This window comes from Echeneis naucrates, chromosome 14, assembly GCF_900963305.1.
Source record: "Echeneis naucrates chromosome 14, fEcheNa1.1, whole genome shotgun sequence".
Taxonomy (NCBI): Eukaryota; Metazoa; Chordata; class Actinopteri; order Carangiformes; family Echeneidae; genus Echeneis; species Echeneis naucrates.
The window spans coordinates 16,296,168-16,312,848 of NC_042524.1; the positions used below are offsets into that span (position 1 = coordinate 16,296,168).

Here is a 16,681-nt window from a genome sequence, read left to right on the forward strand (position 1 = left end):
CAAAATATCATGAACAGTTAGTTTTAAGAAAAAAAAAATTTACTGGGAATTTATAACACGGAAGGCCTGCTCTAATATCAACCCATGATACTGTTTCAACAAAATCTTCCTGGCACTGATCTTTGTATCTGAAGTTTAATGTGGCAGCAGTCAAAATGGAGGATGTAATTCTAAAGCACAGTAGCCATTAAAAATAAGACACACTTATTAGGAATATACACATTTTTCAGTGGTGGACAACTGATCCACTTTATTTGATTGGTCTGAACTCTTGTAATAGCCTACTAAGAGACATTGTGCGATACAAACATTGCATTTCAACATCATAGGATACACGGGTTTTCAAGTCTCAATTTCAAAAAGACAAAAAAGTCACCACTGTGTGTTTGATAGAGAGCTGAAAAGATGCTCCAATTCTTTTTCGGCTTCATGTCGGATTTCTTTAAGATTCAAGTTTGTAAACTTTTTTTGTCATTGCCTTTGTAAACACATACCATCCCATTTAAGTAGGATGAATAACAAAGATGTTGAAAATAACAGGAAATAAAAAATCTCAACATGTGCTATGACAAATGATTCAAAATCAAAGAAAAAAAATATCAAGTTTAAAACAGAGTGGATTAGTTGACTGAGCAAACTGAAAATGGAAAAAGCCAAAATGCGGTATTTTTCACATATGTCAAAAAGACTCGCAAAGAAACGTTACTGCAATGTTTGATGTTGACCAAGTATAATTCATATTCAAAGCTTTATGCCTGTTGAATGACACAATGAAAGCAAAGAGCAAGTGGTCATGGTTTTCAATCACCATGATGAAAAACTCCTAAACACTGAACAGTACCATACACTTAAATTTGCAATTGTGATGCAAGTGTCACACAACAAACTCATGTACCAGCTAGAAAAGAGACAAAGTCAAAACATCCAGATTTCTGTGAGTGGTGGGAAAAAGTTAAAGCACATCTGAATATACTCCTGTGCTGGAGGTTGAATAAGTTACACAGCAGGTAGTATGCTTTTTGTTGTCAAAAGCTAGAAAGCAAAAAAGTGCAACAATGGTGCAGACCATTCTTTACGTTTGGTTAGTTTTGTCTTTTGAGTAATGGAAAGACAATTTACAGAGTTCAGATCTTTGTCAGGACAGTATCAAAAAAGGGACTACAGAAACAAACATACATCAAACACCAACGTATATCTCTGAGAAAATTACTTAAAGCTGCCTTCTTTCTCAAGTCACGCGGCATGGCAAAACTTAAAAAAAAAAAAAAAAAAAAAAAAAAAAAGTTCCTGACACTTTTTTTTTTTTTACCATGACAACATTGCAGAGCAGATCATTCTGGACAGGCTGGAAACTGCAGACAGAGACAGCAATATGTGTCACACCATGGTCAGCTCTATTAAAAAAAACAAAAACAAAAACAAACCAAAAAAAAAAAAAACAACAACATTGGCTCACTTTCTTAATTCAGACTGGGTCCAGGAGTAGTCATAAGGATATCGTTTCTGGCAAAATTAAGCTTATATCAGACTTTTCACCTTTCTACTATGACACCAGTGATCTCAACTTTTGAGGACATTTCTGTCTAGAACCGGGGGAGAAGTTACTTCTACCATTTGATAATTACAATCTATACATCATCTCCACTCTGTGGTGAAGATAGGCATCAGATATCAAAGCTGTTTGAAATGTTAGTCTGTTTTGTTTTGTCCTCAAATGTCCACAATGTTCAGGCTCTGGTGGTGCTTGATGGATGGCGCGCAGGGAAGCACACTCTCTGTGCTCCACTCCTGGTCAAGTACAAACCACAGGTCTGGTCTCTCTTAGCCTTGCTATGGTAAAAATATTAAAATGGGGTCAGGTGAGGTGGGGTGGAGATGGACTGGGAGAGACCAACTGTGATATTAAAGATTATACCCCTACTCTTCCCATTTAAAGTGGATCAATTTAAAAGCGACATTAAAATAAGAAACAAGGTAGGAAAAACACTGCAAAAGGTTACTCTATTTACATACAATGACTTTCTTAAAGACAGTATATCTTTACAGAAATCAAACAAAATTCAGAAATAATCTCTTATGTTATTTCTTTTTACATATTAAGTTCTTCATCTTGACTATAGCTCAAGTCATCCCCTCAGCCGAGTTTCATTTATTTTGAGTGCTGTGAGTGCTTCCTGACCAAAAGCAAGTCGTCTTCTGGAGAGCCCTGCCTGTCACCGGCTGCTGCTTGTACTCGTAGCCAACAGCCAGGGGGCGCCTTAGCACCAAAATTAAAAATGACACCATCCCATCTTGTCACACTTGCCAGTAAGCAAGATTAGTTCCAGGAGAGGGGAGGGGGGTTGAACAGACAAGCCTCAACGCGGGCTTCTCTTGTGGTTATTGCAGAGCTGCAGAAAGGGGGTTTCAGTCATCACTGTCAGACAGGGTCTCGTATTGCTCTGACAGCAGAGACTGCCACACGCGCTGCTGGGCCACTGGGGCTCCAGCCGGAGGTGGCTGTGACTGCTGCTGGCTCTGAATGGAGGGGGAAGCTATGGAGGTTGGTGGCGTGTTGCTGAGTATTCGCATGGTCAGCGGGTTGTAAGGGAACTGCATGGAACCTGTGAAAGAAATGGGAAAAATTTTAGGTTTAAAATTAACCACCCACACCATTTTCTGTCTTTGATTTCATAAACTGACAGCAGTCTGGTCAGCTTACCTGTGGATGAGGGTCGGTCATCCCAACTCCATTGTGGCTGAGCTTGGGGCTGTCTGTGATAATCTCCCTCAGAGTGGACGGAGGACACTGAAGAGGGGCGTTCCCCTCCAGCGTAAGCCTGGCCCAAGTTAGGTGACTTGGATTTTCGGCTGTTAACTTTGCTCTGCTTCTGCTTCCCTGTAGATTTAGACAATGTAAATTAGCATCTAGTTTACACAGGATCTCTTCTGAGCATGTGTGATGATGGAAATTCAATTTGTGCGTACCCAGAGTGGGTGATGGGTTGGCTTCCTGGCAGGCATCAACACCTGCACCAGGTGTGTTGTTGACGGAACACTGGCCCCCTACACCTCCCTGGTGCTCCTCCTGTCTCTCCTCCAAGTTGCCCATCAAAGCCTTGCGGATGATGTCCTCCAGGCCTAGGTTACTGGCTGGATCGCTAAAGGAGTGATTCCTGGGGTTGATGCTGCCTATAAACCAAATCACCATCACAATATTGAGGAGGGAGACATTAAGTAGAGTGACCCACTAAGTGTCTCAGCAAATTTCCAAGCTACTTACTGGAACTGGTAACAGCAGGCAAGTTGAAGATCTCTGTGCCTGGTTGCGCGTTTCCTGTAAGACAATTGTGATCTGTTCAAAAACACTAATGAGCTTGAAAAAAATTGTAGGATTGAGCTTACCCCCCCCCAAAAAAAAAAACAACAACATGTTTTTTACATGTATTACAGATTTTGTTTCAACAGCTGATGCAGGCATACTAGTTTGATGAAAGAGGATAAGAGAAGACTCACCAACATCAGAATCACCGACACCAGAGGTGGAGTTCAACTTACGAAAGATCTCCTGCTTCTTGGATTTCACCATTGGCGAGGTGTTCTCCAGTTTGGTGAAGAAGGAAGGCAGATAGCTGACATTGCCTGGAGACCTTGAGTCACTCCTGGAACCAGACAAAGAGCAAATATAGGAACCCAAGGGGAATGACAAACAGCTGCTGATGGGAGGGTATTCTGTTGGCTGGAAATCTTTGCAAGAAATTGCTTTACTGTACAATGTAGTCTTCCATCAAATGTAATTGTTCCAATACCAAACTAAATACACCATGATGAAGATCAAGCATGGAGACGCTGGTAATCCAAAATCATCTCTAACCCTCTTGAATCTGCATTTTATAGTAATACATTTGATATTGTAATAAACCTTTAAAGAGTCTCAACTGCTGTAAATTAAAAAAAATCTAATCTGAGTCTGATTATCAATTTCAAGCTGTTTTAAGAACTGTTGCATTGTCTTATTGTGCTGACAACTATCACTTGTCCAAACTGTGCAGAGCCAGTACCTGATCTCAGTGTTGTCAGCCTCTCGCCTCTGGGGTTGAGGCCCACCAGCCTCTTGTTTGTCCAAGCCCTGATAGCTCTGGGGTGGAGAGATGGGTTCATAGTTTTCCATAGGCCTACTTCCTCGTTCTGGAGATTTACCAGGTCTGAACAAGAGGAACAGAATTGTTAGACCCAAGCTGTCTAATAAATCAGACTGATTATTTCAGGGGGAACAATCTGTTTCACTTACCTGGCTCTGGGCTTGTCAGGGGCATTCTCTGGTGAGACTCTACTGGAGGGTCTCTGGTGGTGTAGTGCCTGGACCTGGTTCTCAGGACTGTAGCGGCTGGGCACCTTGGCTCGACCTGAAGAGGACACAGGTGGCACCATGCTCTGGAATGTGGCAGCTGAGGAGGAGACTGGTGGAGGGTCTTGATTCCGGGCAAAGTCCTGGGTTATGATATGCTGCACAACATGAACCACAAGGCCAAGTGAGTTAGGTAGGACATACAATACTCTAGTGTTATGTTACATTTAAACATCTTCTGAGACAACTTACTGAAATGTGGTCTGCCAAGGTCATGACCCGGTGCGTCTTGGGGACCTGAGTGTAGCTGTCTGCCTGGGAGGATGGGGGCTGTGGTGGCTCCCCTGATGGTCGGTAACGACTCATATCATAGGCCCGCATTCCTGCTGGTTGTTTTAATCATGAAGACAGTGTTTTAGTTTTGGAGTGACAGTCAGGTTGAAGTAAAGGATAACAACTTGGGGAGGGGCCAATATACTGTATGCCAATGGCAACTGATCTAAATGTGCTTGCACGTGACAAAAATAACTTCAAGTGGAGTGTGGTGAGTAGACAAGGGCTGGGGAATGGTGTCTGTCAGTCTCAAATGAAAAGGTCAGGTAGGGTTGAGTCATTCAAGGCACACTTACTCCACCAGCAGCTAAATTTAACCTCCCTATCCAAATTTGTCATCCACTGTGGTACATGATCTTTGTTTAAAAGATTTTGTCCTTCATGCCACCTTCTGATACATACACAATAGTCTACCTCCAGGAGGTTACAGGCTCAAACTGTGTTAATTTTCATACCTGCTGCCTGTTGTTGCCCATCTTCTGGTTTGTCCTGTTGCAGTTGGACCGGGGAATTAGCAGGACTGATCACCTCAATGGCCCCCCCACCAGTGTTGTCATATCGACTCGATGACACTGCAGTAAAGGTATGAACAAAATTATTTCTGTTAAGCAACAGAAACAATATTTAAATTAAACCATATAATCAAGATTTATAAAAAATTTAGTTTAAGAAAAAGATTACTTTTAGCTAATATGTGTGCTAATCCACTCACGAAACTGACAACGTCAGTAACATAGTGCACTTGCGAGTTTTAACAAGGTTCAGCTATCTCCTAAACCATGTGTATCCAACACACTTACAGCTGCTAGAGGAGTCAGAGCTCTGAGAGCCTCGCTCTCGTGAGTCTTTGTCAGAGGCTATCTGCCGTGTGATGATGACATCAATGAAGCTAGCGGCTGTGATAGTCGTCTTTCCACGAGTCCGAAGCTCCTCTTCGATGCGGGACTTTGAAGTTTGAGGCCCCTTATCCTTACCCCCGACGCCAGGGCCCTCAGAGTAAGCTGGATGGGGCTTACCTCCTGGCAGAGACAAAGCACCATACGGTGACTGCATGGATCGTCTTTCTGCGTCCTGTTGGTGCTGTTCAGAGTGGGTGGCTGCTCGCCGAGTTGCAGCAGATGAAGACATGTCATCATCCCTTTCATGTTTGCCTTCCTTCACCTTGGCCACATCCATCTGTGGGGCAGAAGCTGCAGCATCCACCAATGCAGCCAGAGCATCAGCAGCAGTACCGTAGCGAGAGCTACTTTGTGCTGCTGGTGTTGCTGCTGCTGAAAGGGGCCTGACGATGAAATGGGGAAACAAAATGGTCAAGCGTATTTCCTGAGGGGCAGGTCAGTTCTGAGTGGTGTGGCAATTTAAGCTTAAACTAGGAATATCTACATGAATCCATCACCTACATTTGGAGAAACACAGCGCAAATGAGATGATGTTAACAATGACTTAGATTAGGTTGAAACTTACATTAGAGAAGTGATGACACTCTTGGGTTGGAAAATGCTTGGCCGCTGCTGAACCACTACTTCTGGTGTCCTAAGCGACGGAGAAGGGGAGTGCAGATAACCTCGACTCCCTGGCCGGCCTGGTTGCTCTGATGCACCTGATGTACACATGTACATCAAACATTGGCATAGTGCTTGAAAATAAAGGCCCCTATAAAGAGCAAAAATGCAACTCACCTCCACGGATGTATTCATTGCTTCGCTCCCGATCCCGCTCTCGTTCACGCATTTCCCGCTCCCTCTCCCGTTCCCTCTCTCGTTCCCGCTGCTCCCTTTCCCTCTCTTTTTCCCTCTCTTTCTCCTGCTGCTCACGGTCACGCTCCCTCTCCCGTTCCCTTTCGGCACTGGCAGTGGCAGTAGAAAGATGGGCAGGGTGACCTGAGAAGAGCATTGACAAACACCACAGACATGGGATTTAGACTCTCACTGCCATGTGGTCACAGCAGGGATGGATCAGAGCTTGGCTGACAAGTTTTGAATCTGAATCACAGCACAGTTCTTGTAATAGTTTGTCCCAGGAATACTGCCATGTTTATAATTTGCATAGAAAGAGCAAAAGTCTACTCAAAACATTACTTGAATATGTACTTGATATATTTATATATGTCTTCATTTTGGATCAGATTACAATGAGGGCTTTTTTTGATTATCACAGTTCAACCCAGGGTGAAACATAAGAACATTTTTGCAACTGATGTATTCTGATCAATCAGAAGACTTTTCACTGACCTTATTGATGCTCTAGATTAAAGGTTTTTAAATCTTTAGACCATGGTAGTATTGAGTCTACACATCACGGTGTGTTGAGTTTCGAGTAATAGAACTATGAATTTAGCTGTCATTTTTTTTTTCTCTTTGTGTTGAAATAATAATTAAAAAAAAAAAAGATACTATGCTATACAACAGTGAGCTTGGTGACAAATCCTTCCCAGAATGATTGCAGGAAGATTCAGCTTGTTCTGTGACTGGACAGGCAACGCTGACCTTTGACACCTCGGGCCAGTGCAGGGCTGCACTCTTACTGAGGTGTAAGCGGACATGGGCATCTTGGCAAGGAAGATAAGGGGACACGGGGTGTAGGGATAGGGATGGGTGGGGTCCTCACCTGGCGATATGGAGGTTGGGTTGAAAGCCCTAGGAGGGAAAGGGGGCTGAGCTCCAGAGAGGTAGGCGAAGTGTTCCAAAGAGGGAGTACCTGTTCCCCCAGGGTGAGGCAACAGGATAGTTGGAGGCATCTGGGCTAGATCAATAATCCCTTTTACAGACAGAAGCAAAGGGCCAGCGGTGAACAACAAGAACCGATCCATCAATTTCTGAATGTACGTACACCGTATACACTTAGCTGTAACCCGTCACCTTCCTCTGTTAGTGCTCCCAAATACAGATTGACCAATAAGCAATGGGGGTGCAAAGAGAGTGGAATAGTGGTCAACTTGTAAGAGGCAACCACTCAGCAAAGGGAGATTTGGATGACCATACCCACTTGGTAGATAAGCCGAATCAGTTGCAGCCCCAATGTTAAGAGCAAATCAGCAAAATTTGTCTAGGTCATTTGCTTCTGGGCGTCTGGAAAAGGTAGCCACTACTTCACAAACACACAATCGGCAGACTTCAGCCCCTTCCACTCAAGGCCTCCACCCTGCCGGATGTGGCAGGTGAGAGAGGTGCAGCCGGTGGAGGCCCATACCTCGTGTTCCAGTTGCGTAAGGGATAGCGACAGGTTGTTCCCGTGGTGACAAGCCTCGGGCCATGTCAGGCCGAGGGATGACTTGCATCTGCTGGGAAGTGATATAATCGTTGAGGATGGTCTGCCGTGTGTTCTCCATGGTATACAGCTGGTAGGTGTTGTGGTAGTTTGTTGGAGATGGCTGCCTGGAGAACATGAATGCTGTGGCTGAGGACAGGAAAAAAACAAAACAACAGAACAGAAGGCTCAGAGATACCGATCACAACTGCTGACGTCAAAGGCTGGAAAAGATCCTGAACATGTTATGCCTATGAATTAGAGGGCCTGAGCTGCTTTTGTCATTTTGCTCAGAATCAAGCCTATTATTATTCTGTTTGGTGGAAAGGGTAGAAAGGGATATAATCATGATACCAGGATCCAGCACTCTGTGGAAGGCCAGGGTGGGGTCAAGGTGTGGAGGCAGGTGAGCTCGGTACACTTCCCCAGAAACAACGGGCCTGTGGTGTGGGTCGAAGGGGCTATGAGAAGCCACAGGGTCACCACCTGACACTGGGGACTTGGCTGGGACACTGTCCCTCTGTGTCGGCGTCATGGCACTCTTTCTTTCATGTGCAGCAGATTTCGAAGAGCTCATACCACCTATGCAGGAGAGAGGAATCAACATGGCTCATTAAATTAGCTATACAAACTATTTTAACCTAACCGCACAGGAGTATATCAATGACCAGAGGCCAAAATGACAATGGGAATACAATATCACCCATTGACCTCAGTAGACCTGACACACTTCCTATGGTTCATCTTTAAAATATGCTGACTTGTTTTAGCAAGATAACAGATATTTTATTTTGTCTGACATTTTAACTGCAGTTGTTATAATGTTAGATATAAAATGAATAGGTGAAAACCTGAAGTCTAGTGTTTACATAAAACGATTATGGGATATACCTTCTGGAGCACGTCCCAGCATAGGTGATCCTCTTTGCACAGGATTGGCACTGTAGTTGACAGGGGTCCTGCGAGAATTGGTATCCTCATACATGCCCGGGCTAAGCTGGGATTTGCTTGTCTCCTGGTGTGTGGAGCGAAGAACAGTTGGGGAATTGACCACAGAGGTGTGGCGTACTGCCTTGCTCTCCTCATACTTGGCTCGTTCCATGGCTTCAAGCTGGGGCATGCTGTGGGGATGCTTTGATGGACTGGTGATCAGGGACTTGACATTGTGCTTGATGGTCGGCTGGTTGAGAGTGTGAATCTGGTAAATGGAGGGAACAATATGCCATACACCAATTCATTATTGCTATTGTTTACAACACATTATGTATTGCTGATGCTACATATTTGAGAGTGAAATGAAACCCAAACATAAAACAGAGCGATAGAATGACAGCGCTAAATGCAGTGCAAAAAAGAAGGTCCATAAAATTTCACCTGTGATGCGGGGCCCTCCATTACCCTCCTGTCTGACATATCAAGGTTCTTGTCCTGGTTGGATTGGTCTTGCCGGGGGATCTCATGAATGGATCGTCCTGCCTCCTTGATGGTATTTACTCCCTCATAGGGCTTGCCTTTGACAATACCACCTTCAAAGGAGCGGATTGGGGGGCTCTCTCTCTTTATCTGTTTTCCATATTTCATGGCATCATCATACGTCTCTGCAGGAGTTCTCGGTGTTCCTGGAAATGTTTGGAGAATATTTCAGCCTATTTATTCATTTTGATACATCCTATGAAAAAGTTAAACTTCACCCTTAAGTACCTTGCATGATAGATCCAGTGATCAATGGCCTTTCCTTAGAATCTCCATGGATACCCTCTCGAGGCAAGGCTCTGCTAATTAAACCTGACAAATAGGCAACATTACCCAATTGACTCAAAACAAACAGAGCAGAAAAACATACTATATATATTTAGTGACAAGCAAGCAGTACCCTCAAATGGAGCGCCTTCCCTGCCAGGGTGACCCCTGACCATGGATCCCTCCATCATGTCATAGGTACGTTTCATCTCATGTCCTGTTCTGGGACTGCGGGTGTTTTCCCTGGGGTTCTTGACAGCTTTTGGACGCATAAATTCATGATAATGTTTGTGTAGTTGGTGAAGAAATAAACAACAGTTATTTGATATATCAATAGTCAAGCCACTTACCATCAAAGGACAGGATGTGTCCGCTCTTGCCTTCATAGATTACATGACCTTTAGTCAGCTGGTCTCCTCTGGCCTTGTCTGGGATGCTCAGGTCCTCTGTGGCCAGCTTTGTGATTGTGCCCTTCAAGAGGTCAGCAGCAATGTTGGACTGGGCCAAGGCTGGTGTGCCCTGTGACAGAAACATAAATAAAGATATAACGTAACCCAAAGCATCTAAATAAATGACTAGTTAAAAAGTAAAAATTCCTATATGTTAATTAGAAATAAAAAACTTCTAAAATAGTTAGTCGAACACACCCAAACCAAACACTTAATTGCATCATTACCTGAGTTATTGAGCCTCTGAAAGCCAGACCCTCTCCCACCTTGGCTGGGTTGCCTCTGGCATCCTGTATGGATGGAACGGCTGCTCCTGCAGAGGCAAAGAGAAGGAAATGAGTAAACTCTTGTGTGGTTGGTATCACCATGTCATCATCTTAAAGTCAGCAAGAAAACATTTTACTGAAAACGCAAGTTTATTTCTGCCGTGTTTAAATTTTGTTCCCACAGACTGCATTAGCCGGAGTGCTGGTGGTACAACGTAGTCTTTTACATTGTACAGTTTCACTTTTTGGAGCAATTGCATTTATAGAAATGCATTTTGAACAAAATAAAATGGAATATATCAAGTGAACTAGAGAGGGAAGAATTGAACTGGTGATAACAGGTACCATACTTCCTGGTTTACAAGATCATTACAGTTCAGTCAGCAGTTCTTATTTTTGCATTGTGTTGTAGTAAGAACACCTCTGACTGCAGACAGAGACGGATGAGTGAGAGTTCACAGACCAACAAAGAGGATATTTTTTTAAGAATAGTGAACTGAAGTAGTTCCTCCTTGTGCCATCTGTTTCAATGATCAACCTTTCTTTCCGGGTCTTTGTTGTTCCGATTATGTTGCTGCCAAAAGTAACACGTTGACACCACTGAAGACAAGACGCAACTTCATTATCAAGGTTCTGGCGATTTACTCCATAATCTGTACTGATCTTCCTTTATAATAAAATTAGTTCTCCAATGTGCACTTCCTGAAAGGGCATGATGGGGAATAGATGCAGTTTGATTATTATAATGGTTACAGTTTGCAGACTGGAGGAAGTAACTGCAGCAGTTAAAGTTTTGTGACAGTGAAAACATCACTTCAGAAACAGCAGATTTGAGCTGATAATACTTAAGTGATTTCAGATTAAACAGACATACATTTTCCCATCATTTCATCAAAATTTGTTAGCCATCACACAAGTGTTGCATAAAAGCATATACTTTCAAATATGTCTAAAGATTGACTTACAAAAAATCCATTATACAATCAATTCTTGCTTAGGCATAATGTTTTGATATGGAAAAATAAATAATTATGCCCCTTTGAGGTGTGATTGAATGGCTTGTTGTTGTTGTATTATACTTGCTTTTATTTGACTGGTGTCTTATGTATGACCAGACGTATGTCTGATCTCAACAGTGACAATATAGGATAATAATGTGGCCATCTGCTGTCCTACCGGGTTTGCTCTGATCCTGCTGCCGAGGCAGACCCAGAGAGATGGAGCCCACTGCGCTCTTACTCCCCTCTGGCCCATACACAGCATGCGGTGGGAGGTATGTGCCAGGAGTTCCCTAGAAAATCAGGGAGAAAGAACAAAATTCGCCATCGGGTAAATTGTGGTAGTTTCAAGTGATGTAGATGATCGTTGTTAATGTCAAGTCCATATATAGACTGTAAATAAACAAACCAAGTAAACTCTTTTACTTTGCTGACTAATACAGATTTTATAACAATCAAGAAATCAAGCCAGTACCTTGGCTCACAGGATAGCTACTGGACAATCAAGGAAAATCATTAGCCCATTTTGCACATAATCAAATGTAATCTACAGATTTTTTTTTATTTGTACCCCCAATAAAATATTCCTATAATTTTTTATCTGGGCTGCACTCTGCTTAAAAAAACAAAACAAAACAAAAATTGAAGCAGTTAACTGGGGGAGAGTAATTTTTTTTGTTTTAGTGTCATCATGTCTGTTATGGAAAACATTTAATTATCAAAACCAGATGTATACATTATAGATGAGATCATGAAAATTATGAATATGGTATAAAATTTGTCTGAGATGGTTTCTTACCTGTGAGATGGAGCCTCCTTGGATGAAGGAGGGCTTATCTGTAGGCTTGGTGGTTGGAATGAGTGGAGGAGGAGAGGGAATGTTGGGTGGTCGACTGGGTCTGCTGAAGGTAACTCGGACTCCATCTGGCATATTTCCGACCAACGGGTTGGAGGCAGGGTGGAGAACTAAGAGTAATATAAAAAGGACATAAAGAGTCAAAAACAGTCAATGATCGGCCATTAAACATCTACATGGACATTAAACACCCACATAAACATAGATATACTCATAGTTATTTAGACCTGTCATCTAAGTCTGTCAGACAGCAGAGTTGCAATTCACTCAACACGTAAGTTCCATTAAGCCTCATTTCCTATCAAAGACTGCATAGTAAAATATTCAGCTTTATTCTGACAGACTGCAGCGAGTGAAGAACTAAACATTGAAGACCCCAGTAACTTGTCCAACAGCCTGAGGTAACCTTAGCCTATGCCTGTTGTATGCTTTACCGTCTCCTAGGGAAACCGAGTAGACAAAATGGACCATACTACGCAAACATAAACACACAGACTGAGAGTAACCTCCCTGTGGGGAGTGCGCATTATGCTCTGCACTCTCCAAAATCAAAAATGCAAATGTCTGCATGAGACTTCCACAAGTAGGCATGGACGTCATAATCCCGATGGCTCCAAGAGTGGCAGATAGGAAAACAAACCACTCAATGACAAATTTAGAAATCCCTGTTGCAGGGAGACCGTTGGACATTAACATTCATGCTACAGCTGCATCGTGGACAACAGCCTAGTCAGCACATGGAAAATATGCTTCTCTCCAAATGACACACAAGAGAAACTACTGAAGTCCAGTATTAGTAAACACATTAACAACATTAAAGAATGAATGTATGGATTGGTTTTTGAGGCATAATAATAACTAACTATAATATAGAACTGTAGGTTTGTGAAATACCCATAGACTAATATTAACCACAACGACCATCTTCACACATCTGCATGGCTTTGACTGTGACTCTGCTGCAGAAATACATTCACAGATTTATTTTGGTAGCACGCAATGATGTGATGCAAAGATTTTCATTTGATGTAACTTTCAATAAATGTCAAAAGGGTAGTAAGAGGTTTAATAATGGAATTCAGCTGATAAAATATAAACAGTGAATGACAGTGAAAGTGGAAATGGTGATGTTGGGTGCAGTTTAGAGAAAGAACTAACCCTATTGCAGCTTCAGCTAGACTTGTTCTGTAGATTGTTCTACAACAATACCAAACACGTTTGTTTTTTTTGTTTTTTTTGTTTTTTTATGATAATGTTTCATGACAAATGGAAGTGCAACCGTGCGAGTAAAAGGCACGTCTTGTCATGTACACATCTATACTGTATGATCTGTAGCAGGCTATAACATTACAGATGTACCAAATATATTTTCACAATGAAAGTATATGTATTTTTTTTTATTCACTGCTGCATCAGTGTCAAAACTATATATTAATTTGATATTAAAATTATCTTATTATAATAAAATATGTAAGCTATTATAAGATCATATAAGATATTTTAAATATATTAGAAAAAGATGGTTTGGTTTTTGTTCTGCGTCTCTAAATAACTGCATGTAGTTGATTGATCAAGGTGACTGAGCAAACATTAATAATAGTCTTCTGTGGTCATGTGACAGGCACTGCAAGAGAAGTACCTTTTGAAAAAAGGTATTATGATGTCACTAAGCAAAAAAAAAGCAGAAATATAACTGGTGCTAATGGCAATCACAAACCACCTCAACTTTTTGAATGCATTATAGGGTTCACAATTAAAGGTCAAGGAAGAGGATTTTGAGTTCTCTCAGTGCATGAGAATAGATAGTTTTGTTCTGTCCACCAGAGCAAAGACATACTCAATGCAGTATTGGAGGTGTGGCCTTAACAGTGCATACATCAATATCCTATTGCTAGCCCTTCTATGAAGTGTCATGCATCACCAACCCAAAGAGCCCCAACACATTCAGAGATCCTGGCTCCAATACAGTGCTACGTATACCCAAGCACCCAAACCTTTAAATAAGAAACAGAAATGAACCACTCTTCAGAGGAAACAACCATAAGAACTTCCCAATTCAATATTTCTGGAGAGAGACTGATAGTTTTCAAAATCTGTATCTTATATCTGCTTAACACTTACATCCCAAACATAATAAAATCCCAATTTGGTTGCAATATACCTCTGGACCAGAGAAAAATATCTAATGCACATTGCTCTAAAACCAGGATCCAAAACCGGTCCTCCTCTTGCAAAAATTTGAGATTAAAGATAAGTAAAATATTATTCACAATACTATAAAAACAGGCTGTTACATCAGTCTACAAGAGAGTAAATACAGTAAATTAAATAGACTGAAGTACAAGAGTGAAAGGAATTAAATAATATGCTGCTGCGAATAGTAAATAGAATGCCTCAGCGGTCAAGCACAAAAGACTCAAATGAGTCAGCCGAGGCAGGGAGGAAGGGAGAGTAGACTAAAAGGGAAGCGGGGTAGGCGGGGGGGGAGGGTGAAGATGTGTGCTTTTACCTGGCGGCACACTGTAGCGGGAGGCACTGGGGGCGTTGGGGTCAGGCTGGGGTGAGGCCTTGCTCAGCTCCCTGGGAGAGAGTCTGTAGGGAGAGCCTGGCCGACCAGAGAGGGCCTCCTGGTCCAGAGCCAGCTTCATGTCATAAGGCATGTAGGGTAAGAGCTTACCTGCAGTACACAGGCATAAGGACAAAGGGAAGACAGCCACTATTAAAACAAGAACTCAATGCCACCTAGCATTGAGCTGACCTAGAATTTACGGGCCTCAACAACTAGCACCGCCAGCTGGACAAAAACCCACAAAACCTATGCAGTAAATATCTTGGTGCCAAAGCCCAGCAGCTTACTGACAGCTTTTCTGCTCTTAACAGCACTCTGGTTAAAAGGTGCTAAAAGCTTTACGAACAAATAAATTAATTAATAAGGGGGGAAAAAAACTAAAAAATAAAATAAATAAATAAATAAATCAACCCATAGTGCAGTCTGCCTAATGAAGTTACCACTCTCCCTTTTGGAGCTAAGTGGCTGAACGCTGAATAAACAGAAGCAGTAAATGTCTGATGCGGACGTGGTCAAGTCATTCAACGTTTTGTAAAAAAAAAACAAACAAACAAACAAACAGCAGCAAAAAACAAACAAACAAACAAAAAAAAAAACAAAAACCCATACAAACAAACGAAAATCCACTCCCATTCTTCAGGCAGTTTAGGGGGTACACCAATGCACACTTTGAGATGCAAATGTGAAACAGAGTGAGCTAACTTTTTTTGTCTTCAGGTCACATTACAACTGTCCAGATCACCTTCAAATGTTTCCTTTTTCGAAACTACATAAAAATGGATGGGGGCCTGAAAAATGTATTAGCTATAAATAGACCACTGCTGGGAGCAACAGGGAACAAGGGCTGAAGGAGCGACGAGCATGGAAGGGGGACAGATGAGGACAGAATGAGGATAGTTTTTATTCACTTACCATCTCTATCTAGCACAGAGGGGCTCCGGGTGTTGAAAAGGGGTCTGCGCTCCAGATCTCCCTGATCCTGCCTCTGCTTCTCCTCCTGATGTGCAGACTCATGGACTGCTTTGATCTGATGTTGCAACATGGCAAAACCACTGATGGGCACAGCGCCAGGGCCAAAGGGACTCGACACCTAAATGCATGAAAGAGAGAAAAGGCCCAGATGACCCAGGCAATCTAATGGCTGATTTGTATCAGCAGTGAGGCTCATACCAAATATACTGCCATTGCCCATGTTGGAAAGTTAAATTTCAAAGGAGATAAAAACATGATGAGCCTAAAAGTACCAATTTATGCAGTTTCTAATCTTGCTACATTGCTCCTAACGACTTCTGTGTGGACGTGATTTCAATCTGTTGCCTGCCTTTTTAGTCTAAATTCATCATTGTGTAACTGTGACTAACCATGGGTGGGATGGCGGCTGCCCTCTGTTGGAGCTGCTGGATGTTGAGCTGGGTTTGCTTGGGTGACGACACCAGCACTGAGCCTGGAGGGCTGAGCAATGAAGGCTTTTCCATAGAGAATATTCTGCAGTGCCACAAGACAAAATATGTTAGTGACACTCATGTCCTGTTCATAAAAGCTGCACTTTTGTTCACACAACATGAGACTGGAGACAGGATTTATGAAAAAAAACACCTCTGTCTTTCAGACTCTGCTTCCACATCCTCGTCAGCACTGCAGGTGGCGCTGGAGTCATTGTCTGAATGAAGATCCTGTTGCATTTCGCCATGATCTCCCTTCTCTCCTTTCTCCTTGATCTCAGGCTCCATCTTGACCTGAACCTCTCCAGTCTTCATGTCCACATCCTGAGGCTCAGTTTTGGGATGTACAGAGCCTGCATAGGAAGCAACCCTAGCCTTTTCCTCCTGAGACCCCGTCTCACTCTCTGGGCTTTTCTCTTCCTTGACACAGAGTTCCCCATATGTTGACTCTGGGG

The 16,681-nt window shown here is 42.5% G+C and overlaps 1 protein-coding gene across 1 annotated transcript in view; it reads right to left on the reverse strand.

Moving 5' to 3' along the window:
• Window positions 1-218: 218 nt before the first annotated feature.
• Window positions 219-16,681, reverse strand: part of ncor1 (nuclear receptor corepressor 1) — a 33,874-nt gene continuing 17,411 nt past the window's right edge. The window contains 27 exon segments of the mRNA XM_029519850.1: window positions 219-2,603; window positions 2,702-2,878; window positions 2,968-3,171; window positions 3,263-3,316; window positions 3,496-3,641; window positions 4,041-4,184; window positions 4,271-4,485; window positions 4,580-4,713; window positions 5,116-5,232; window positions 5,461-5,942; window positions 6,125-6,260; window positions 6,340-6,540; window positions 7,268-7,417; window positions 7,850-8,056; window positions 8,261-8,488; window positions 8,798-9,104; window positions 9,281-9,525; window positions 9,608-9,691; window positions 9,780-9,905; window positions 9,997-10,165; window positions 10,323-10,408; window positions 11,538-11,652; window positions 12,159-12,325; window positions 14,725-14,892; window positions 15,697-15,874; window positions 16,146-16,269; window positions 16,381-16,681. Of these exon segments, the coding sequence (XP_029375710.1) occupies window positions 2,407-2,603; window positions 2,702-2,878; window positions 2,968-3,171; window positions 3,263-3,316; window positions 3,496-3,641; window positions 4,041-4,184; window positions 4,271-4,485; window positions 4,580-4,713; window positions 5,116-5,232; window positions 5,461-5,942; window positions 6,125-6,260; window positions 6,340-6,540; window positions 7,268-7,417; window positions 7,850-8,056; window positions 8,261-8,488; window positions 8,798-9,104; window positions 9,281-9,525; window positions 9,608-9,691; window positions 9,780-9,905; window positions 9,997-10,165; window positions 10,323-10,408; window positions 11,538-11,652; window positions 12,159-12,325; window positions 14,725-14,892; window positions 15,697-15,874; window positions 16,146-16,269; window positions 16,381-16,681 (4,862 nt within the window). The 3' untranslated portion in view covers window positions 219-2,406.